This window comes from Vipera berus (assembly GCF_964194415.1).
Source record: "Vipera berus genome assembly, chromosome: 2".
Classification (NCBI taxonomy): Eukaryota; Metazoa; Chordata; class Lepidosauria; order Squamata; family Viperidae; genus Vipera; species Vipera berus.
Window position 1 is genome coordinate 33,718,758 of NC_138203.1, and position 26,362 is coordinate 33,745,119.

General features: G+C 39.6%; 1 protein-coding gene across 2 annotated transcripts; it reads left to right on the forward strand.

Moving 5' to 3' along the window:
- The first annotated feature begins 5,578 nt into the window (after positions 1 to 5,578).
- On the forward strand, positions 5,579 to 25,721 carry GCNT4 (glucosaminyl (N-acetyl) transferase 4). Of its 2 annotated transcripts, none has more exons than XM_081315570.1 (2): positions 5,579 to 5,853; positions 23,461 to 25,721. In XM_081315570.1, the coding sequence occupies exon 2, from the start codon at positions 23,462 to 23,464 to the stop codon at positions 24,824 to 24,826; it is 1,365 nt and encodes a 454-aa protein (XP_081171696.1). In that variant the 5' UTR covers positions 5,579 to 5,853; position 23,461; the 3' UTR covers positions 24,827 to 25,721. The 2 variants fall into 2 exon arrangements, with proteins under 2 accessions (XP_081171696.1, XP_081171695.1); XM_081315569.1 differs by lacking the exon at positions 5,579 to 5,853 and adding an exon at positions 23,074 to 23,191.
- Positions 25,722 to 26,362: the final 641 nt, after the last annotated feature.

A 26,362-nucleotide genomic window follows, 5' to 3' on the forward strand; every position in this document is an offset into this window, starting at 1 on the left:
ACTATGTGCTCTGCAGCCAAAGATGGAGAAGCTCTATACAGTCAGTAAAAACAAGACCAGGAGCTGACTGTGGCTCAGATCATGAGCTTCTCGTTGCAAAATTTAGATTTAAATTGAAGAAAGTAGGGAAAAGCACTAGGCCACACAGATATGAACTAAAACATATCCCTGATGAATACACAGTAGAGGTGACAAATAGATTTAAGGAATTAGATCTGATAGACAGACTGCCTGAAGAATTATGGATGGAGGTTTGCAACATTGTACAAGAGGTAGCAACTAAAACCATCCCAAAGAAAAAGAAATTGAGGCCTTTGAACTATGGTGCTGGAGAAGACTCCTGCGAGTCCCTTGGACTGCAAGGTGTTCAAACCGGTCAGTCCTAGAGGAGATCAACCCTGACTGCTCTTTAGAAGGCCAGATCCTGAAGTTGAAACTCAAATACTTTGGCCACCTAATGAGAAGGAAGGACTCACTGGAGAAGAGCCTAATGCTGGGAAAGATTGAGGGGAAGAGAAGAAGGGAACAACAGAGAATGAGGTGGCTGGATGGAGTCACTGAAGCACTAGGCATGAGCTTAAACGGACTCCAGAAGATGGTAGAGGACAGGAAGGCCTGGTAGAATGTTGTCCATGGGGTTGTGATGGGTCGGACACGACTTTGCAACTAACAACAACAACAATAACAGAACATCTTCATAATTGCAACATAGAAAAAACTGTTATTACAAATTCCACTTTTCCCAAGTTACCACACCTTATTGGCAGATGTCTTGTCTTTTATTACGAATAAACAGAAACTACAGCCTTGCGAAATGTGTATACTGGAAATTTGTCAGTGAACAACTGATGAAATTGTAAACAACCAAGCTGACTAAATACAAAGAACAGCTTCCCATGGGACAAGTTAAAGTTTGTGTGAAAGAGATTACAAACCCTTTATTTAATTTCTTCAAAAGCATCTCCCATTGCTAACAATGCCTGATACTTTTATTAAAAGTTCCACTCTGTCCTGTTGTAATTTAGTTAGAAGTCATAGAATCATAGATTTGAAAGGGATCTTCAAAGTTTTTTGATTCCCTGGACAGGAATCCTCAAACCATCCTGGATAAATGGCTGTCCAATCTTTTCTTGAAAATCTCCATGATGGATTAACTCCAGGAATAGTCTGCTCTACTTTTTAATAGCTCTCATTATTAAGAAATTACTGTATTATTTCGTCTATAAGACGCACCCTTGTATAAGACGCCCCCCGATTACTGGTACTTCTCAGTACCATCACACAAGGGAGGCAACTTCCTCCAATCAGATGGCGCTCTGCAGGCTTAGTCCCGCCCACCCCCTCGACCGTCAATCACTGTACTGAGGTGGCTTCCCGGGGCCTCTTGCAGCTTCAGCCCGAGCTGCGCCGGTGAAAAATGGGTCATAGAAGGTGGCTTCAGTGGGACCAGCGGCATCCTTGGAGCAGCACGATCCTCCAGTACCAGGTGGCATCTCAGACCAGTGATATCCTACTGCACCAAGCGGCATGGCAGCGGCATGTAAAGAACCCACATAGGCATGCCCTGGGCTGCAGGGGTTACCATTATTTTTTTGTGTATAAGACACTGCACTTGTATAAGACGCACTTGATTTTTGAACTGCGTCTTATACACGGAAAAATATGGTATTCCTTATTTTGAGTTTGGATCTCTTTCTGTAAAGCTTCTACTCATTGCTTTCAGGTGGGCATTACAGAGAATAAATCCACACCCTTTCCCTTGTGAGAGCCCTTTAAACATTGGAAGACACCTATCATGTCTCCCCTCAGTCTTCTTTCAGTTAAACATACCCAGTTCATAAAATTTAGCCTCTTCTCTTTAGTCCCTCTGTATCCTCCTTGTATTGTTCTGACCAAGAGCAACAAAGATGATTAGGGGACTGGAGACTAAAACATATAAGGAACAGCTGCTGGAATTGGGTATGTCTAGTTTAATGAAGAGAAGGACGAGGGGGGACATGATAGCAGTCTTTCAATATCTCATGGGCTGCCACAAAGAGGAGGGACTCAAGCTATTCTCCAAAGCGCTCAAAGGCAGGACAAGAAGCAATGGATGGAAACTAATCAAAGAGAGAAGCAACCTAGAACTAAGGAGAAACCTCCTGACAGTTAGAACAATTAACCAGTGGAACAACCTGCCTCCAGAAGCTGTGAATGCTCCAACACTGGAAGTTTTTAAGAAGAGACTGTCATAATAATTTTACCTTGAATCAATTCCTTCATGAAAAAAATCATTTTTAAAACTTTTGCAGAATTAACATTTTATTTACTGCAGCATGTTTGGTAATTTACTCAAGCCTCCAGAAGCTGTGAATGCTCCAACACTGGAAGTTTTTAAGAAGAGACTGGACAGCCATTTGTCTGAAATGGTATAGGGTTTCCTGCCTTAGCAGGGGGTTGGACTAGATGACCTCCAAGGTCCCTTCCAACTACTACTACTACTACTACTACTTCTTCTTCTTCTTCTTCTTCTTCTTCTTCTTCTTATTATTATTATTATTATTATTATTATTATTATTATTATTATTATTATTATTATTATTATTATTATTATTATTCTGTATGGCCCAACTGATCTAGGTGCCACAGCTACTGCTGTTCTACAGGAGCTGGAGTATTTGAACGAGTTAATTGTAGCCTCTACAGTAACATAGTAATTTACAGGAACTTAAAGATGAGGAAATTAACAGGGGTTTTTTAGCATACAAAGAAGCAATTTAAAGGCTGCCCAATTTCTAATGAATTGGGGAAACTTAAAGTTCAAAAAGAAAACAAAAACTAGAAAAGAAGTGAGTGGTCAGATGACAAATATACAAAAAAAAAACCTGTTCAACAAGGGCTTAGTTTTCACTCTACAGAAAGACTTGGAAAATAGTCAGACCTTTAAGAGCTGCTAAATGTTTGTCAGGGTAAAATGATCAAGATCACTAGGGTGATATTATTCTAGAACAGGCATGTCAAACTTGCGACATCACGTGATGTCATGTGACGTATCGTGACTTTTTCCCCATTGCCAGCAATGGGGTGGGCGCAGTTTCAGCGTGACGCATCTGACCCATGTGCCGGCAGTTTGACATGCCTGTTCTAGAAGGACTAGGGGTGACATGATAGCAGTGTTCCAATATCTCAGGGGCTGCCACAAAGAAGAGGGAATCAAGCTATTATCCAAAGCACCTGAAGGCAGGACAAGAAGCAATGGATGGAAACTAATCAAAGAGAGAAGCAACTTAGAACTAAGGAGATAGTGATAGTGATAAAATGGGCCCAGAACATCCAAGAAGTTATTACAATGGACACGTGGGAAAAGATCTGGGTGAGGAACGTAAAATTTACACAAGCTCAAAACTTAAGAGAGAACTTTTATAAAATGTTTTATAGATGGCATTTAGATCCTAAAAAGCTTGCAAGTATGTATCCGAGCTACCAGCCAAAATGCTGGAGGTGTGGTGGTGAAGATGCAACATATTTTCACATATGGTGGACTTGTAAAAAGGTCAAGGCTTTTTGGATAAAAATTTGGTGGAATATGCAGAAGATCTTCAAGCAAAAGATAAAGTTTTGTCCGCAATTCTTTTTGTTGGGTATAATTACAGATGCTACTGTTGTGGACACTAAGTTGATGTTAAATTTAATTACAGCAGCAAGACTTTTAATAGGTCAGTATTGGAAGAAGGAGGAACTGCCGACTATAGAAGAATGGACTTTAAAGGTTTCTGACCTGGCAGAAATGGCAAAGATCTCGGCTTATTTGAAAGATCATTCGCAAGAACGCTATATTATGGAGTGGAAAAAATGGATTGAATATATCCAGAAGAAATATGGGACTAAAAAGTTTCATTTAGCATTTGAATAAGTCTTCCTTTCTATTTTCTTTTTTTTTTCTATATGAAATATTAGTATTGTCTGTAGTTATCTTATATGAGCTAGAGAGTGATAGATTTGAGAATTTATTGTTGGTAGCATATGGATGTTTATGATTGTTCTTTGTTTTTATACCCTGTACTTAGCTCTGGGAAGTCGGGGGGAGGGGGGAAAGGGGGGGAGGGGTAGGGAGGGATTGGTAGGGGAGGGGGAGGGGGGGATTGTTAAAGATAAAATGTATTTTAAAACTTTTCAATAAAAAAAAAGAACTAAGGAGAACTTTCCTGACAGTTAGAACAATTAATCAATGGAACAACCTGCCTCCAGAGGTGGTGAATGCTCCAACACTGGAAGTTTTTAAGAAGAGACTGGACAGCCATTTGTCCGAAACGGTACAGGGTTTCCTGCCTGAGCAGGGGGTTGGACTACATCCAACTTTATTATTATTATTATTATTATTATTATTATTATTATTATTATTATTATTATTATTATTATTATTATTATTATTATTATTATTATTATTATTATTATTATTATTATTATTATTACCACTGAACTACATTTTGTTGGGAAAGTTCTTTTTAACTTGATCTTTTCTCCCAAAGTGTTAAAAATTTCCATTTGGGGTTGTTGTAAATTTGCTGACCATCCCTTCTTTCCCTTGCCTATGTCGTTTATTAAAAAAAATGTTGAAGAGCACTATAATAGTATCTGGGAGTGACCTTAGGAGACATGGAGAACAGGGAGAGCCAAGGGAGTGGTTGGATAAGCAGCAGCTTAGCCTGCAGCAGGAATGTGGGCATGGTTAACGTCTCAAAAAGGGCTTTGTCTAGTTTCTCAGGAAGAAGTGTACTTTCAGAAAAGAAAATCGAGGGAAAAAAACCCTTAATGTCTCCTCATGGAAGAGGCAATTGGGCAGCTGCTCAGAAAGTGGCTAATCTCATGCTAAGCCCCCATTCCACTGCCTTCCAGGTCACGTGACCAGGGCTCCACTATGTTTTTTTTTTAAATAGGCTGAAAGTATTCCAGAAGTCAGGTTTAGAAGGGTTTCCCTCATTTGTCTAGGCTGGGGAAAAGGCGCGACAGGGATGAAACCGACAACCGGCTTCGCTGTCCAGAACGTGGATGCTTCATATTTAGGTCACCAAGATCGCGAGTGGAGCGCTTTACTGGAGGCGCTTTGGCACCGAGGCTGCAAGGCTACGTACGCCAGTTGTCCTGCGGAGCGAACGCTTGACTCTCACCGAAGAACCGAAGCGGATCAGGAAGGTCTGCGGGCCGGAGACTTAGACTAGCGTTTCCCAACCGTAGGAACTTGAAGATGCGTGGACTTCAACTCCCAGAATTCCCCAGCCAGCATAGCTGGCTGGGGAATTCTGGGAGTTGAAATCCACGCATCTTCAAGTTCCTACGGTTGGGAAACGCTGGTAGAGCACCCGCGACGGCGGCACACCAGAACCCGCAGCTGGCAGGTGCGCTTGGGGGCGAAACCCTCGCGCGTTGCTGGTGGAGACGGCCCGGGACGGACTCGAAAAAATATGCCGCGGCAGTTGCGCTCCTCCCTTTTTGGTGTGGAGGAGCTAGCGCCGCGCCTCCTTCGCCCGCGTCACGGAAGCTTCACTTGGAGCCGCAACTGTTTCTTCGCGCTTGCTTTCTCGGAGGCACCAACTGGGGCGGCAAGGCAAGAGGGGGACCGGCCAAGTGCGCGCGCGGCCAGGCCAGGGGGACGCCCTGCTCTCCCTCCCGGTCGGACCGCAGCCAGCTAGGGTCTCGCTCCTCCCGCGCGACGGCGCTCTCCGAAGTAAGAGTTCACTTTTCAGAGAGGCGAATAACTTTCCATCTGCCTGTCTTCGCCCCGCTGGAAGTAGAGAAAACCAGAGCACCCTTTCACTTTAGAAACCGAGGCTGGCCAGCCTTCAACGCCTTCCTGGGAATAGTTTCGTCTGGACGGTAATGTAAATACTTTCCACCCTGTTCTTCCCCCCATCTCAGTTTGGAATTGGCTTGGCTTGGCTCGCTCTCCAGCATTTGGTTTTGGAATCTCAGGCAGTTCTTGGGTGCTTCCTGTGATTGCAGAGGATGTGACTGACCATTTCCCCGAATTTAATTTTAGCCTGGCTGTAAGAAGGTCGGCAGTTTGGCGGGTCGAATCCCGAGTGCCGCGTAACAGAGCGAGCGCCTGTTACTCGTCCCAGCTTCTGCCAACCTAGCAGTTTGAAAGCACGTAAAAATGCAAGTAGAAAAATAGGGACCACTGCGGTGGGAAGGTAACAGTGTTCCGTGCGCCTCTGGCGTCCTCGGACAAGCGCTGGCTCTTCGGCTTTGAAACGGAGATGAGCACCGGCCCCTAGAGTCGGAAACGACTAGCACGCATGTGCAGGGGTACCTTTACCTTTACCTTTAAGACCTTTGCAACATTCTGTCTTTACAATGCAAGATGTTAAGTTTGCTTAATTTCTGGGAGCCTGGCTCTAAGAGGTTGGCTGCTTAGAACAGCAGGCTGAAGAAAACCTTCTCCTTTTCGCTGTGCCTGGAAAATAACTTTACTTCATAGGTGTCTGTACCAGGTTGTACAGCAAGCTAAGTTATTAGCCATGGTTACCAACGACTTGGGATAAGCCATCATCTTAGTATAGTCTGTAAATCAGATCTTCACGTTTAATGGCGCTGGGTTTTTTTTAAATTTTAGCTTTGCATGGTATGTATAAGTAGCACTTATGGTTTCTCAGCCAGGGTACAAGTTCAGCATGTTGCATGAACGTGCCCTCTTCTTGTGTAGTCCTATGTGTTGTCCTATGCAGTGGTAATTACCTTGCAGGACAAGTTAAGGGTTAGGGTATTTCCATATTGCGTTCATCTGAGGATATTTTCTCCACAGAAAGAATCATTTAAGGAAGTTACCCAGATTGTAATCATATCCAGGCTGCTGACAAAGTTGCGAAACCTAGACTGCCAAAGTCAAGATCAGGGGTAGGCAACCTCAGCTCTTTTATGACTCATGGACTTCAACTCCCAGAATTCCTGAGTCAGCATAAAAGAGCCGAGGTTGCTTACCCCTGATCTAGGGGAAGACTAGAGGGCAGCAAAGAGTTGAGGATCTTCTGTATCTCTTTGCTTCATCTAGTGATTTCCTCAATTTTTGCAACATTCTGATTGCCTTCATGCTGACCCATTGTTTGTCTGCATAAGGAGTATGGGAACAATTTTCTGTATGTACTGTAGTGCCAGGCCAATACCTGTGCCCAATTATCTAAAATAAGTACATTTATTGTTGTTATTGTTAACATTAATATAAAGGAAATATTAATGATTTGTCCAGTTCTGGATTCTATACTTTGGAATAGAGTCAGAAAAAGTGGTGAGGGAGATTAAGGGTCTAGAAACCAAGTCTTATGCTGAGAGAGTGAAGGAGCTGTGCATATTTAGCCTTCAATAGATTGATAGGAGAATATGATGGTGCTCTACAAATCCTGCAATCATATCTCACTGAAGAAGATCAGGATCTCCTCTCTGCAGGATATGCAACAATGGATTTAAGTTATGGGAAAACACTTATATGTACTTTATACTTTATAGAGTATAAGTTGGTGGCTCTTGAAGTATATGTGATCTGAATAATGATACTGAGAAATTTATGGAATAACATTCAGTAACAGATATCCTAGATACTACTAAATATTATTAAGTTTGTCTTTGGAAACTGAGCTTTTTTTGGATGGAGAAAGAAACCGCCCAATTTTCTGCAATAATGCTTATGAAAGAAAGTAAAAGGATAAAATCAGCTACATGTAGTACTCAAATTGCAACAGTTTGTTTAGTGACCATTCAAAGTTACAACGGCACTGAAAAATGTGACTTATGACCATTTTTCATAGTTACAACTTTTGCAGCATCCCCATGATCATGTGATCAAAATTCAGATGCTTGGCAACTGGTTCATAGTTATGACCTTTACTGGATCACGTGATCACCTTTTGCAATCTTCTGATAAGCCATGTCAATGAGGAAGTCAGATTCACTTAATAACCAAGTTATTAACTTATCAACTGCAGTGATTAACTTAACATCTGTGGCAAGAAAAGTTGTAAAATGGAGCAAAACTCACTTAACAAATGTCTCACTTAACAGCAAAAATTTTGGGCTCAATTGTGGTCGTAAGTCAAGGACTACCTGTAATGGAATTTCAGTGCTGGAGTCATGAGCATCTAGAGGTCTTCTGGCTAATCTAGTACAAGACTTTCTATTCTGCTAAGCCTATATATCAGGTTAAAACTTGGTTTATCTTAACAGTTAATTGAGCAAGCCATAGCAGCCTTTCTTGCACATAAATAAATAAATAATAGCATTCACAACATGCAAGGCTGCAATGTGTTTGGATAATTTGTAGCTTATCTACTGAGTTAAAGTGTAAAACAGCAGCAGCATAAAACTTGCTGTCCCCATTGCCAGTCCCTATTCTGCTGCCTTTTTTGTTTACATCTGTTCCAAGTCACTGCTGATGGCATTGTCCTGGTCTGTAACTATCCCACTCGTTATATTCAAGGCGATCGGTTTTCTCTGCTGGCTTTGCCAACTTCCAGCCAACAAGAGAAGCAGCCAATGACAAACAGAGCATAATGGTGTAGGTGTGACTTAGGGAATTTATCTGGCTTTAGCTGTTCCTCCTTCTATAATCAACCTGGCATAGTTATTTATGAGAAATTTTAAGGATCATCATGTCCCAAAGGTATCTCCCCATGCCACATGCTCCACAAAGAAGACACACTTCAGGTCCCTTCTCTGAAACAATGTTACCTAGTGGCAGGGCTTTTTTTCTCATAGAACGCTCAGAACGGAGTTCCGGCACCTTTTTTGGATGGAACCTTGTAGGGTAGGCAAGGCGGGTTGTATGACATGTGTGAGTTCCGGCACCTTTTTCTTTTACAAAAAAAGCACTGCCTAGTGGGCTCTTTGGAATGATCCCACCCTCACCCCCAATGTACAGTTGGTCCTGATCCTACAGGTCATTCGAAAGCCAGTAAGCCTGGCTTTTTTCCCAAAATGCTTGGCTCAGCAAAAACAAGTACATACTGTGAATTAATTTACGTTAGAAAAGTGCAATTAAATTTGAATGCTTATTCATATTTTTTCTTAAACAAAGCGAGGTATTAAAATGAGCTTATTGACTTACATGCATGCTAACTATATATTTGAAATACAATTGGGACGATTGGGAAGAAAACCTTTTTGCTTATGGCATTTTTTCTACAATAAGGTTTTTCTTTGTATTTGTTTAAACAATACATTTAAATCCTGTTTTTAAATAACGCAATATAAATTAGAACCACCAGTTTTCAAATAGTAGCAATATAACAGTGAAAATGGTGTTGATGAAGTGAATTCTGATCTAAAATCCGTCAGATACAACTAAGCTCAGAAAAAAGGAAAAGCTAATTTAAACAGCAGGGCTATGTGTTAATCTGGATTAAAAAAAGAAAAAACATGATTCAAAGCACATGTTGATGCACACTTTGTTCCTGTTGGTACCTCCTTAAACCAAACATGTATTTTCTCAGGATTTTGCTGAAATAGTATGATTCTGAGAAAAAGACCAGTTTTCAAGAGGTTGCCAATGTGTGTGATATGTGCCCCTGCACCCTTCTGAATCATCTTTTCAAATCCAGACCACTTCATAGCCTTCTTGAATAATGCAATCCAGCCTTTCCCAATTTCCATTAATCCCATCAACGTAATCTATTGACAAGCTGACAAGCTGAAATTCAAAGTAAACATATGTGTGAGCTGACACCCCAAGTCTAAATATTTGGTTTTTAGAACACATCAAGTGCACATGATAGGCAAACACTAAGTGGATAGCATTTTAAGAAGTTGGTTCAGACAAAATAGAAGCTATAATTGGTAGAACCTTCAGTAGTGCGCTATTTAGTCAGAGTTAATAAACATTTGCAACACTAAGTCATTATTTACAAGAGCAGTTTAAACATGTACCTTCATGATTTATTAAATGTACTGGATATATTGCAGAGTAAATGTGTTTTGGGTTGTGGCTTCTTTGGTACAGTTCCAAACTTCATAATTCATCTATTTATATGAATTAGTCAGAATTACTGTTATGTTCAATAACAGAATATATTTTACATGCATAAAAGCCAAAAACTTGTGCAATAGACTTGTTTAACTATAGAATTGTTCTCCATGTACACAAGGAACAGATGTAACATAGGGCAAATACAATGGTAGTGGGTCACAGCTCTGTTAGAAAATATTAAAGAAGTCAACATTATACTGGATTCTGGAATACAATCTGGAAACATTGCATTACCAATGTTTCATTTGATTGCAGAAGTATGGACCAGGCAAAACAAAAAGAAGTGACATTTCTGCCAGGAAGAAGATACAAGAAAATAAAATATAGTACTATACTCAAAAATAATAGGAAAGAATGGAACAATAGGAGCTATCAAAAATCAAACAGTTTGAGTGGCTTATCTTTGACTTCAAAGGTTTAACATAAAACACAAGAAAAAAGACAGCAACAAAAAAATTGTGTAGAATCTTTAATAATGATAAAGAACATAAAGATTAAAAAGGAAGTTACTCTTATTGGCTACAGCTAGTCATTGACTTACAACAATTAGTTTAGTGATGGTTCAAAGTTACAACAGCATGGAAGACCTTTTTTCAGACTTATGACTTTTAGCATCCCTATGATCACATGATCAAAATTCAGATGCTTGGCAACTGATTCATATTTATGACAGCTGTAATGTCCTGGGGTCATGTGATCCCTTTTTACAACCTTCTGACAAGCAAAGTCAATGGGGAAGCTAGATTCCCTTAATAACAATGTTACTAACTTAAGAACTGCAGTGATTCACTTAACAGCTGTGGCAAGAAAAGTCATAAAATGGGATAAACATCACTTAATAAATGTCTCACTTAGCAACATAAATTTTGAGCTCAATTGTGATCATAAGTTGAGGACTACCTTTATTATTATCAGTAAGTCTTTGTCTTAGTTTTTATTTTGATCTGTCTGTTGTGATCAAGATTATCTTGAAGAAAAAATAAAAGTGTCTTTAAATCTATTGTATCTGCAAGTATGTATTCTTAGTTGTTAATAGATTAAACTTTGATCACTTATAACTTGGTTGCATTGTTCAGTTCAAAGGACAGTTATATTACAAAGATCAGGTAAAGTTATAACTGATCAGATCTGTGTGACATGAATTGTGGGAGCTTGTCTTGAATGAAATGGCTGGCATATTTGGTATTATCAGTGCTTTTTTTGTAAAAGAAAAAGGTGCCGGAACTCACACATGTCATACAACCCGCCTTGCCTATGCTACAAGGTTCCATCCACAAAACGTGCCGGAACTCTGTTCTGAGCGTTCTATGAGAAAAAAAGCCCTGGGTATTATAACAACTGTGTCAGCAAGATTCAACATCTAGGGGAACTGTAGGAAAATATTGCTTCCTGCTGTAGCAGCTTCAAATTCAGAATGTAAATACTTCAATACTGCAAATAAACATGTCCTCCCATGCTACAGATTCACCCCAGATCTACCATAGTTTTGTTTACTTACTTTTTCTGAGTTATCTACAGTACATGAAGTTGTATTCAAACTGCGGTTATATGACAGCTGCTATTTTAGACTGCTGTTACAAAGATTGCGTGTATATTTGTATTCAGTCTTTTAAGTTATTAAGCAACATGGTTGCCTTTATTTTAGTTAAAGTATGAACATACTGTACATACCCCTTCATGGATTACTGCCTTGTTGTGGTGAAGGGGCTTGCGTAATTCAATGAAGCTATGAGCTATGCCGTGCAGGGCCACCCAAGATAAAAAGGTCATAGCAGAGAGTTCTGACAAAAAGAGCAGAGGGCTAGTACTAGTAGCGCCAGAAAGAATGAAGTGACTGGGCCAAAGCCGAAAGGACGCTCAGCTGTGGATGTGTCTGGTGGTGAAAGGAAAGTCCGATGCTGTAAAGATGTTTTCTCCATAGGAACCTGGAATGTAAGATCCATGAATCAAGGAAAGCTGGACCTGGTCAAACAAGAGATGACAAGACTGAACATCGACATCTTAGGTATCAGCGAACTAAAATGAACAGGAATGGGTGAATTTAATTCAGATGACCATCAGGTATACTACTGTGGGCAAGAATCCCTCAGAAGAAATGGAGTAGCCTTCATAGTCAATAAAAGAGTAGGAAAAGCAATACTGGAATACAATCCTCAAAATGACAGAATAATCTCAGTTCGAATCCAAGGCAAACCATTCAATATCACAGTAGTTCAAGTCTATACCCCAACCACCAGTGCTGAAGAGGATGAAATTGACTGGTTCTATGAAGCCCTACAGCACCTTATAGAACTAACACCAAAAAATGATGTCCTTATCATCACGGGGGATTGGAATGCTAAAGTAGGAAGCCAAAAGATAACTGGTATAACAGGCAAGTTTGTCCTTGGAGTACAAAATGAAGCAGGGCACAGGCTGATAGAATTTTGTGAAGAGAATATGATGGTCATAGCAAACACTCTTTTCCAACAACCCAAGAGACGGCTCTACACATGGACATCACCAGATGGTCAACACAGAAATCAGATTGACTATGTGCTCTGCAGCCAAAGATGGAGAAGCTCTACAGTCAGTAAAAACAAGACCAGGAGCTGACTGTGGCTCAGACCATGAGCTTCTCATTGCAAAGTTTAGGCTTAAACTGAAGAAAGTAGGGAAAAACACTAGGCCACTCAGGTATGAATTAAATTATATCCCTGTTGAATATACAGTAGAGGTGACAAATAGATTTAAGGAATTAGATCTGATAGACAGAGTGCCTGAAGAACTATGGACAGAGGTTCGCAACATTGTAGAACAGGTAGCAACCAAAACCATCCCAAAGAAAAAGAAATGCAAGAAAGCAAAATGGCTGTCTGAAGAAGCTTTGCAAATAGCTGAGGAAAGGAGGGAAGTAAAAGGCAAGGGAGAAAAAGAAAGATACGCCCAATTGAATGCAGAATTCCAGAGAATAGCTAGAAGAGATAAGAATGCCTTCTTAAATGAACAGTGCAAGGAAATAGAAGAAAACAATAGAATAGGGAGGACCAGAGATCTTTTCAAGAAAATTGGAGAGATGAAGGGAACGTTTCATGCAAAAATGGGCATGATAAAGGACCAAAATGGCAGGGACCTAAAAGAGGCAGAAGAGATTAAGAAGAGGTGGCAAAATTACACAGAAGAACTATACATGTCCCTGATAATCACAATGAGGTGGTCACTGACCTCGAGCCAGACATCCTAGAATGTGAAGTGAAGTGAGCCTTAGAAAAGCTGAGTCAACAATAAAGCTAGTGGAGGTGACAGTATTTCCAGCTGAGCTATTCAAAATCTTAAAAGACGATGCAGTAAAAGTGCTACACTCAATTTGCCAGGAAATTTGGAAAACTCAACAGTGGCCACAGGATTGGAAAAGATCAGTTTACATTCCAATTCCAAAGAAAGGCAGTGCCAAAGAATGTTCAAACTATCACACCATTGCACTCATTTCTCATGCTAGTAAAATTATGCTTAAAATCCTACAAGCTAGACTTCAGCAGTATGTGGATCGAGAACTAGTACTGGCAAATCTAGACAGCACACTAAAAAGCAGAGACATCACCCTGTCAGCAAAAGTCCGTATAGTCAAGGCTATGGTCTTCCCAGTTGCAATGTATGGCAGTGAAAGCTGGACGATAAAAAAGGCTGAGCGCCAAAGAATTGAGGCCTTTGAACTATGGTGCTGGAGAAGACTCATGCAAGTCCCTTGGACTGCAAGGTGATCAAACCAGTCAGTCCTAGAGGAGATCAACCATGACTGCTCTTTAGAAGGCCAGATCCTGAAGCTAAAACTCAAATACTTTGGCCACCTAATGAGAAGGAAGGACTCACTGGAGAAGAGCCTAATGCTGGGAAAGATTGAGGGCAATAGAAGAAGGGGACGACAGAGAATGAGGTGGCTGGATGGAGTCACTGAAGCAGTAGGCGTGAGCTTAAATGGACTCCAGAAGATGGTAGAGGACAGGAAGGCCTGGAGGAACGTTGTCCATAGGGTCACGATGGGTTGGACATGGCTTTGCAGCTAACAACATACTGTACATGGTTTAAACACAGTAATATTATAATGTACACTTTAAAATTCTATATGAGATTGAGCATGCACACCCACTTTTATAGGATATGTTTGAATGACATGTGAAGTCAGCTAAAGTTGATCCATTAGAGTCACATGTGCTGACTTGCTTCTCTCTCAAGTGTTCTCTTCAAGATAGGCTGAGTATATTAAGCAAGAACATCTGGGTGGCTTGTTTTCAAGCCCTGTTGTTGAGGGGTATGTGTTTGTGTTTGTGGGGGGAGCTTATTGTGTTTTCTAAATGCAGTCACAAAGAAAAAATGTTTTCTTTCTGTCGAAATCATTTTTATATTGCAACTGTACTTAGAAAAATATGTTTAAATGCATTTATTTAAATTTAAAAACTGATTGAGGTTAAAGTGTTATGCTGTCCCAAATGTGTAGTCATTAATAATTGTGCTTATTACTAACAGTGGATATTCACTAATTGGATAGAAGAGATGATTGTGGAAACACTCTTAGGGGTGATGATTTTTAAAAAAATATTTATTGTGGTTTATTTGTTATTGTTTGGGTATGAGATGAATGTTTTGGTCTAAAATACAGATTTATAGAATAATATGAATCACTATAGAGATACCGTAAAAAATATTTTTCTCATTGCTGTAATATTCCACTACATATTTAGCAATTAACAGGCACAAATAGTGCCCCGCATCATTCCAGTGGGTAAATAGTTTAGTTATAAAAAGGGATAAAATGGTATAGGTTTTCATTGTCATGACAGCAATATAGTGTAGCAAATATTTTGCATATAGTGTGTATCTGAAGCATGATAGAAACTAGAAACCACCCTCTTTTTACTAATTGGTAGTAATAATTTTCATCTCTGTGTATGTTTTCGCCATTAACTGAAAAAGCCAGTAGTTTTGCAAGATTTATTTGCTTGCCATAGGCCATATGGAATGACGTGAAATAAAAGATAAATACAGGGCAATTGAAATAAATTGTGCTCAGTTACTGTGTAAATAAATCCTGGTTATTCAAACAGCTGTCTTAAAATGTCTGTTCTTTAATTCTGTTGTTTATGTTACAATGTGCTGTTTTGTTTCTTCAATTCTATTGCCAACAAGTGGCTCTGGGTGGTGGAAAAATCATCAAACAATTAGAAATAATTACAGTGTAGTACAAAATTAAATACATATGGCAGCTGAGAAAAAATATGGTGAATAGTTACATATTCATGTGTATATATATATATATATATATATATATATATATATATATATATATATATATATATATATATATATATATATATATATATATATATATATACACACACACACACACACACACACACACACACACACAAATATGTAACTATTCACCATGATATTTTTTCTCAGCTGCCATATATATTTAATATATAGTATGAAGTAGTATGAAGTATTGTGTTATATTACACAAAATAACCACAAGTTAGAGCCTTGGTGGAGCAGTGGGCTAATGCCTCCTTAAGTAACACCAGCTGCCTGCAATTAGTGCAGGTTCGAGTCCCACCAGGCTCAAGGTTGACTCAGCCTTCCATCCTTCCGAGGTAGGTAAAATGAGGACCCAGATTGTTGGGGGCAATAAGCTGACTTTGTAATAATGCCGCTTGGGGGGGGGGGCGAAAGCCCTAATAAGCAGGCATATACATAGAATGAAGGCTATTGCTAAGCACATTGATTTGTGCTTAGATTGTAAGCTGCCCTGAGTCTTCGGAGAAGGGCAGGATATAAATGGGATTAAAGAAAAAAAGTTAAGTTTAGACAGGAAAGCAAGAATGGAATTGTAAATATTTTAAAATATCTTAACCTCTTTTTATTTTTCTCTTCACAGACAGAAATGTTGCTCTTTCTTCTTCATGTAAGATAACTACATATTTGATAAAGCACTTTTAATCAGAGACATCTGACAATATAGTATTGGTGCAAGTAATAGAAAGAGGTAAAAACACTATGCTGATATAATCCACTAAACCAGATGGTGACAGCACAATTTCCTATAATACATTAAACAAAGTGAGGGGAAAGGTAAAGAAAATTCCAAAAGATATTTAAAACTCTGAATATAAAACTTGCTGAAATGTACTTTGTGTTTCACATTTTATTTTTCTTTTAATGTGTTAATGTATATGTTTTCCTATGCGATATTTTACAATAATACTTTGAACCGATCATGTTATAGTAGTGTATGGCACTTGTTAGTAAATCAGTAACTATTTATAAGTGTATTATAGATGTAGATTTGTATATTTGTGATCAATATTTTCAATTATTAAACAACATTATTGCATTTATTTTAATTAAAGTATGGACATACTACACATGGTTTAAACTCAGTAATATTATAATGTAAATTTTAAAATTGTATATGAGGTTGAGCATACACACCCTTTTATCAGTTATGGTTGGATGGCATGTGAAATCATAGTTAAAGTTGATCCATTAGAGCAGGGGTGTCAAACTGCCGGCCCATGGGCCGGTTGCATCATATGGAGGTCGTGCGCACCCCAGCTCTGGCAATGCAAAAAAGTTATGATATGTCACAATACATCACATGATGAGGCAAGTTTGACACCCATGCATTAGAGTCACATGTGCTGGCTTGCTTCTTTCTCAAAAATGTAGATTTTTCTTTCTTAGTTTGGGATTTTTTTAAAAAAAAATTACTCTTCCTTTGGGGGGGTTCTATTAATTGTTTTCTTTTAAGTTTAAATGTTCTTAATTATGTGGGTTATTTTAGTGTATTTGGAAACTTTCATTTTTTTTGTAATTTATAATTTGTAAATAAAGTTAAAACATATTTTAAACAATTTACACTTCATAGCTTGGATACTCAACTGTATAATAAACAAAGAAATAAAAACTACTATTTTGTCTTTGGAGAAGAACTTTTGGACATTTTTTCCAGGTTTTTTTTCTCCCCTCCAAAATCACAGTGTCTCAATCCAGGGTCTGGTAGCATCTTTTCAGACTAGTACATTTTACTAAAAGGGATAGGTTTTCATGACTTACAGCTCATAGAGCATTAATGTACTCATAGCTTCATAAATAAAAATATACATCTTAATAATTTTGATAACTTCAGTCCCTCAAAACAGAACTTAGTGTTATCTCTTAGTGTTGCATTTCTCAACAGTAGTGAACTGCACGTTAAAGTATCTTTAATATCTTAATAGTCTTCCATTCATGTAATAAAACTTTATGAATCAGATTTTTAGATTTATGCAAACCATAATGAAATAACAACTGATGGTGCCAATAAAAACATGATTTAACAAGCACAGATGATGATCATTTGCAGAGTTGTACTCCACTATACGTGTAAGATTTTAAGTTGAAAGAAACCTGATCCTAACAAGTAAGTTATTTGCAAGCAATAAAATGTTGCTATGAGAGATTTACTAACATGGAGAAGATGTGGAACACATCGACACTGTAATTAATTTACTTTGATCAATATTTTCAAATTTAGAAAAAAAAATATTTATTACCTCTTCTCCAGGAAAAAATAAAGGTGTAGTTGCACCTTACATTATGCAGCACATTTCATACTTATTTGAGAATATAAAAGAACAGATGGATTTTTTTTAAAAAAGCAAACTTGTAGCTTAAAAGTATGTAGCTTAGTAGTTTCCTAAGAAATAAGGACTATGTTTACTGGTGGTAACCTCTGAGTAAGAAATGTAGAAATGGAATTTAGTTTTGAATAGACATGTACAGGATTGTATCATATTAATCTTTAAAGTAGGGGCCACTTGTAAGTTAAAGATTTTTTTACAGTCCGTTTAAACTCTGCAAGAAATGACAGAAAGTAAGAGTGGGCAGTGCTTTTTTGTAAAAGAAAAAGGTGCCGGAACTCACACATGTCATACAACCCGCCTTGCCTACCCTACAAGGTTCCATCCAAAAAAGGTGCCGGAACTCCGTTCTGGGTGTTCTATGACAAAAAAAGCCCTGAGAGTGCGGCAACCATGGAAAAGCCTCTGTCCATGGGGGCAGACACCATAAAATTTAACATCCGGAAGGTTTTGTGAGAAGAGAAATGTATTTCACATATATACAAAAATACCTCACTTCATTTATTACACTATATGTCTAGTCTGATGGATCTGCAGTTGAAAGTTTAGTCAGTATATAAAATAGGGAATTAGGGGACAGGGCAAGATTTGAAAGTGCAAAATTTCAGTTAAGAGAGCAAAAATTACAGATAATCCTCGACTTGCGACAACAATTGAGCCCAAAATTTCTGTTGCTGAGTAAAACATTTGTTAAGTGAATTTTGCCCCACTTTACGACTTTTCTTACCATAGTTGTTAAGTGAATCACTGCAGTTGTTAAGTTAATAACACTGTTGTAACTAATTTGTTAAATGAATCTGGCTTCCCCATTGACTTTCCTTGTCAGAAGGTCAAAACAGGTGATTACATGACTCCAGGACATGGCAGCCGTCATAAATATGAGTCAGTTGCCAAAGCATCCCAATTTTGATCACGTGACCGTGGAGATGCTGCAACAGTCATCAGTGTGAAAAACACTCATAAGTCACTTTTTCAGTGCCGTTGTAACTTCAAACAGTCACTAAATGAACTGTTGTAAATGAATCTACCTGTACTAGATTACTAAACTAAAATCTGTTAGTGATAAAACATATTCCATTAAAACTAACCCCAAGGGAACTTGTAGTAATAAACTTATTATATTTGCATTTTCCTCTTTCAAATTATTACCTCAACATAAGAAATTGCAAAGAACTGATACATGATTAATCACATATGGCAATAATATATACATCACATGGGTTGCTTTTTATTTCCAGAAGTTATTTCTATGGAGAAAAATCTGTAATATTTTAAGCTTACTTGTACTGCGTGAAGACTGAAGTCTTTGTTGATAGCATAATTAGAACTGTGACAAAACAAGGCAAAATTTACCAGAGGCGCTTGCACTTACGAAATGTGAATGATATGATAGCAGTTTGTAGCATGACTCACCAGTTGTTATAATGATCCTTTCTACCATTTATTCATATAAGAAACCTTTCTAAAAGGCAGGGGAAAATGGAGAAGGAAAATGCCTTCATACTTTCTTACCAATAAGCCCTTAGGATTAAGAAATTATTTTTGAAGAAAAGAATGGCAGAAAAAGGGAAAATTCATTTAAATCCCTTTAATGCAGATATTTACCAAAAAAATATTCTTTCATTTTGTTATGACCCAAGTGGTCAAGGCAAGGCAGGCCTTTAGAGAGTCCTCTATAAACCTCAAGAAGTGTTCAACAAACGACCCTCCAAAGATCAATAAGGCTTCACCCCATGCTACCCTGAAGGCAGCCATCCTCGGTCCCCCAAACAGAGCCCATATATTATCAGGAAAGTCCACAAGCAAAGTCCAGGTATAAGAGAAATGGCAGTCCTCAGGACAAAGACAAGATAAAAGGAGGTTTTGAAGGTAAAGCAAAGCAGTCCACAAGGCTAGGGCAAGACAAACAGCAGTCCTCAAAGCAAAAGTGAAAAGCAGTCCTCGAAGCAAGGATAAAAACAGAATCAAAGCTGGGGGAGTGTAATCCAAAACAAACAATTGTTCCTGGCAAAGACTAACTCCCCACGGCTTCTCCTTAAGTCACTTCATTCCAGGTGTTCCTTGTGAGGAGGGGTAGGGTGACCTCTTCCCGAGCAGCCTTGCAGCCCTTCTCTGAGCTTACCTCCACTCTGCTCTCCATGCCCTTGGATCAAGTGGAGAAGGCAGGTGTTTCTCATCAGAGATCTGCTGCCTGTCGGCACCAATGCCTATCAGCAGCCAATCCTCCCCTCTGTCTGGGAAGGCAGGTATATCCCTGTCCAGTTGACCACTTCCCCCAATGCCTGAGGGGCCCTGGGACAGCATTGTCCTCAGCCCCTGGCCGCTCCAAACATGGCAAGGAAGATGTGCCATCCCTATTGGACAGTCCTGGTTCCAATTCCCCCTCCTCCTCTGAACCAGGCTCCAATGTGGCCGTGACAGGTTTATTAGTTTTAAATAAGTTGACAGAACTGTAAGTATCCTAATTTTTTGAGGATCCATGATCGTTTGCTACGATAGAGTGTTGCAGGCATCTAAAAAATCTGACTGCCTATTAAAAACAATGTCTCAATTGAACATTTGCTTTGTTGTAAGTCATATAGATACACAATATGTATAGGTAGTCCCAACTTAAAATCTCATTTGGGACTGGACTTTCCATCACTAAGCAAGGCAATTGTTAAGTGAGTTGTGTCAATTGTATATCCTGCAGTAATGAAGTAAATCATTGTGGTCATTCAGTGAATCTCATGGTTATTAAGTGAATCTAGCTTCCCAAATTGATTTTGCTTGTTGGAAGGCAGCTGAGAATGTCACAAATGGTGATCATATGATCCTAGGACACTGCAACTGTCATAAATACATGCCAGTTGCCAAGCACCCAAATTTGGATCACATGACACTAGGGACATTACGACAGTCGTAAGTGCGGTCATGTCACTTTTTTCATCACTGTCCTAAAGGTGCTTGTTCAAGAGGCAACTGAACTTTCTTGTATTTTCTTTAAAGATGTTTTGCTTCTCATCCAAGTAGCTTCTTCAGCTGTGATTGGATGGTGGAGAATGGAAGGATTTATATACCTTATCACTAGAAATCAGGGATAGGCAACCTTGGCTCTTTTATGACTCCCAGAAGGAGTTGAAGTCCACGAGTCATAAAAGAGCCAAGGTTGCCTACCCCTGTACTAGACCAAACTGGATTTCTTTCTTTTTTTTTTTATTGAAAAGTTTTAAAATACAGTTTTCCTTTAGAAAACCCCCCTTCCCCCTCCCTCCTCCCCTCCCTACCTCCCCCCTATCCCCCCCTCCCCCTCTCCCTCCTCCCTCCCCTGCCTCCCCCCCCTACTTCCCCTCCTCCCCCCTCCCCCCCCCCGACTTCCCAGAGCAAAATACAAGGTATATATCTAAAAAGCAATCATAAACAATCATATACTAACAATTATAAACTCTAAAATCCATCACTCTCTAGCTTATATAGAGTAAACCAATCCTTAATAATACTAAATATGTATAAAGAACTAAAATAAAAGAAAACTAGCGTCATTCCCATCTATGTTCTTCCACAATTCACTATTTCCTAAACATATTCTCATTTACACATCACAAGCACCTATCCCTATTAACCTCTCTAGCCAAAATAGGCTATAATAGATAGTTCTTACACAAATTAACCCACATTAACCCACAAAACTTTCTTGCTCTTCCTCTGTAGTAAATTGTCCATTAATTCCAAATTAAAGATTCTGTTACCATACATATCATCCCAAAACTCTTAAAAACACAACTACCACTTGACTATCAGTATGTTGTGGAAGTTCCATAGATTTCTACTGGTCCTATTTTCTTATCTTTTTTGAGCGTTTTAAGGCAGCACGCGTCACCCTCTGTTCTCTAGGATCATCCAAAAGAGTTGCAGCTTGATCTCCTCCTGTACCATTCTCGTCTATCTGTCCATCTTCATCCTCTTGATGTTCTCCTTCTCCAGATCCCTCTGCAGCTTCCAAAAGTGTTGATGAGGTTGCTTTTAAGACATTGTTGTAAAATTCATGCGCTTGCTTCACAGTACCCAAACAGTACCTTTTGCCTTCATACATGAAGCTCAACCCAGCTGGGATCTCCCATCTGAACCTTATATCTCTTTGCTTGAGCTCTTGCACAAGAAATATAAAGTCCTTCCTTCTCTTTAAAATCTTTGGAGGAATTTCTTTTAGAACCAAAACTTCTTGACCAGCAATCACAACTTTAGTATCATAGGCAGCTTGTATAACTTCATCTCTAATTTCCCTTTTTACAAAATAAACCACCACATCTCTAGGCAACTTTCTCTGTTTAGCAATCCACGAGTTCACACGAAACACTTTGTCCATGCCTTGTTTTATTTCAGATGCTGGATGGTTCAATACCACCTCAAAAGCCTCAGAAACCAGCTGCTTTAAATCTTCCTTAATATTCTCTTTTAGGCCTCTAATTCTAACAGCAAACTGCATCTGGTAAAATTGAGCCAGACTCAGTTCGCTATCCATTTTGTCTTTTAAATCTTCAATTTCCAATACTTTTGCTTCTAATATAGCATTCTTTTGAGTCAGTTCTTCCACTTTGTCATCCAGCACCTCCACACATTTAGCTACTTTATGCACTGAGGACAAAATGTCTACCTTCATCTCTCTGAGTTTCTGTTCCATCCTTTCTTCCATTCTCTGCTCCAATTTCTCCAATTTCTCCTCCATCTGCGCAAATTTAACACCCATTGACTCCAAAATTAACTGGGTATGTTTTTCAAGATCCTTCGATGTCAATACATCTGGAGAATGCAACGCCTGCAGTAATGATTGTTGTTGCACCGGAGAATTTCCAGCACTCCGAAAAGTTCTAGGGGGAGGTTTAGACGCCATCTTTTACTTACAATTGTGACGCACTTTCACTTTAAGTTTTAAGCAAAGTCCATCAAGCTCGAGAGTAAAATAAAATAATCCTCTTCATCTCTTCATCTTTCCCTCTTGTACTGCTCTGCCTGCTCTTTTCCTTTCATAGTCTCTCCTTCAAGCAGGGATGGTCGCAGACGCCTGGCTCTGCTCCATGAAGTCCGGAGCAGAGACGCTAGCCAGCTGGGAGCAGCCCAGGCTGCGGGGGAGTTCGATCCTTCAGCCGCCCAAGCTCCAAGCTCAGGCGGCCCCGGAGAACTTAACCCCTACCTGGGGGCTCACCCCCTCCTCTTCTCCCGAGGAGGGGGCTTCAAATTCGCCCGAACAGCTGATCGGCGCTGTTTCGGGCGAAAAATCACACAGCTGAGCGGCGGGCAGCCCGGGAAGGCTGTCTCCGGCGCCGCGGAGCCACCGGAAGTCCAGGATTTCTTGACTGTCTATCTAACATTATTTCCTGTAATATTTTGGGCGGGATTTACTCCAAAATTGATTTTATGAAACTTTGTGTTCTGTAATACAGGCATGCTGAAATCATTTTTCACTCTTGTAGGAGCAACTGAGGCAGCTTCTGATAGGGAAGATAAGTGGTCACTTCTGCTGAATGGGATGGAGAAGGGGCAGTTATGATCAGCAATACTTAGAGTAAGTGTAACAAGAAAGCGAAGGAAAGGAGTTGGCCATGTAGATCATAGATGATTCGTTCCTTAGGTAAGACTAGAAAATTTTGAATCAAGAAAACAAACCTTTTCAAGGTGTTAATGCGTTTTATAGGCTCTTGCTGGCAATTGTAGGACAGAAATACAAGGAAATGCATTTATGTTATCCCTGAAATAGTTATGTTGCTAACTTTTGTATCGATTACAAACAGATAGAATGGTCTTTAATATGCCTTTGATTCTTTCTTTTCACAGAATGAAGAAACGCAAATGCTCCTATATTTGTCCAATACAATTGCGTGTTTTAATACTGTTTTTAACAGTTGTGCTGCTCTTGCTGCTTAAACTCCTCGAAGCTGATTGGATTTCATTTGTTCACAAGGATAGGTACTTTGTAGAACCATTTTTAAGTACCTCATCATTTGTGAGAAACAAGTACAGCTATGAAAAAAAATATGGCCAAGATAAAATTAATTGTTCCTCCATCTATGATCAAGATCCCGTGGAGATTGGGAAGTCTTTAGTAATAAATGGAAAACAGATTATTGATTTAGAAGATGAAGATGTTGTAGCAATGACCAGTAATTGCCAGGAATACCGAACAATGAGAGAATATCACCTAAAAGCCGTTTCACCAGAAGAGGAAGAATTCCCTTTAGCTTATTCTCTGGTTGTTCACAAAGATGCCATAATGGTTGAGCGGCTCATTCATACAATATATAGTACTCAGAATGTCTACTGTATTCATTATGATCAAAAGTCTTCTAATACTTTCAAACAGGCTTTGGAGAATCTGGCCAAATGCTTCTCCAATATATTCATTGCATCCAAATTGGAAGTGGTTGAGTATGCCCATATTTCAAGGTTGCAGGCAGATTTGAATTGTTTATCTGATTTATTGAAATCTGCAGTTCCATGGAAGTTTGTAATTAATTTGTGTGGCCAAGATTTTCCCCTGAAATCAAACTTTGAGCTGGTATATGAATTTAAGAGACTTAACGGAAGTAACATGTTGGAGACTGTCAGACCAAGCAGTAGTAAAAAAAAAAGATTTACCTATCACTACAAACTTATAAATAGACCTTTTGAACGTATGAAGATGCCAGAGATAACTTATATTTCAAAACGTCCACCTCCACACAATATTGAAGTTTTTGTAGGCAGTGCCTACTTCGTTTTATGTCGAGCTTTTGTACAGTATATTCTTGGCAATTCCCATGTTCAAGATTTTTTGGAATGGTCAAAGGATACTTATTCACCTGATGAACATTTCTGGGCAACTCTTGTTCGTATACCTGGAGTACCTGGACAGATTTCAAGAGAAGCTCACGATATCACAGATCTTCAGAGCAAAACTCGTTTAGTAAAATGGAACTACTATGAGAACGATCTCTATCCTCCCTGCACTGGTATACATCTTCGCAGCGTGTGCATCTATGGAGCTGCAGAACTAAGATGGCTCCTCAACTACGGGCATTGGTTTGCCAACAAGTTTGACTCAAAAGTGGACCCTATTGTAATAAAATGTTTGGCAGAAAAGATTGCAGAACACCAAAAGCAATGGGTTAGTTTAGCTTCTGAAAAACATGTTCTACACAAAATATTTATGGGTGTCCCCTAGCAATATGGAATAATTATGAGTAGATTGTGTGGTATTTTTAAAGTGAGGAATTGCTGGATGGAGGGTTTTTTTTGCTTGTCAGAGACATACAGTACCTGTAAGGGAAACTCTGGTCTATCTTGGCAAAACGCTGATAAATTTCTCCATGCGAAGCTAAAATAAGATACTCTCTAGTTGAGCACTGAGCAATTAACTCTGCCTGAAATCCTTGAGACAGAGATTATAGGTAGCCCTCATTTAGTGACTATTTCATTTAGTGCCCACTCACAGTTATGATGGTAATGGAAAAGTAAAAGTTCTGATATTTACAACTTTCGCAAAAGCAAAAGAAGGCTGAAGTAAGATCACGAGCCAGGTGCAATTTCACTTAGGGACTCCTGCGGTTAAGAACTGAGTTTCCAATCCCACTTGTGGTTAGTAAACAAGGACTCTCTGTACAATCTTCAACAATAAAGGATTAGAGACAAAGGTTGTTTCCTGAGGCCATGTCTTCTAAAAATGGATAGTAGGTTAACTTTGTGCCAAAGTGAGCAGGAAGAAAGGATGCTATCCCAGAAATGCTATTCAATGCTTTGAGAAAGGATTCTGGTTGGTGTTCAATGCTCCCTCAGGTTTTGACTGATGTGGAGTTTTTATCTGCACAAATTCTTGTCTCTTATTAATTTTTTATTCCTTTATCCAGCCCCAGGACTGTCTACACTTTCAAAACCACTGGTTTACCTCATGTAAAACATTTGATTAGATTTTATCTGTACTTTTGCTTACTGTCTTGTTTACAAGGACTGAGCTTGAATTTTGTTACAATCATGGATTAAATCTATGCAAAATGAATGAAAACTCTACTAAATTGTATATGCAATTATGAGATGTATGTTGTATGTTAAATCAGCCTTTCTATATACCGTATATACTTGAGTATAAGCCGAATTTTTCAGCCCACTTTTTGGGCTGAAAAATTCCACTTCGGCTTATACTCCAGTCAACAAAAAAACTTACCGAGGACTTGTGCGCGGCCGAGGCTTTGGTGCTTCCGGGATCGCGCGCACCTCTCCCAAGCCACCGCCGTCCGGAGACCTGCCGAAGTTTGGGGAGGTTTGGGGAGGTGCGCGCCTCCCCAAACCTCCCCAAACGTCGGCAGGTCTCCGGACCTCCGCGCCCTGCCTGCCTGCTTCTTTCCGCAGCGGAAAGAAGCAGGCAGGCAGGGCGCGGAAGTCCGGAGACCTGCCGACGTTTGGGGAGGTTTGGGGAGGCGCGCACCTCCCCAAACCTCCCCAAACGTCGGCAGGTCTCCGGACCTCCGCGCCCTGCCTGCCTGCTTCTTTCCGCTGCGGAAAGAAGCAGGCAGGCAGGGCGCGGAGGTCCGGAGACCTGCCGACGTTTGGGGAGGTTTGGGCACCTCCCCAAACCTCCCCAAACGTCGGCAGGTCTCCGGACCTCCGCGCCCTGCCTGCCTGCTTCTTTCCGCAGCGGAAAGAAGCAGGCAGGCAGGGCGCGGAGGTCCGGAGACCTGCCGACGTTTGGGGAGGTTTGGGGAGG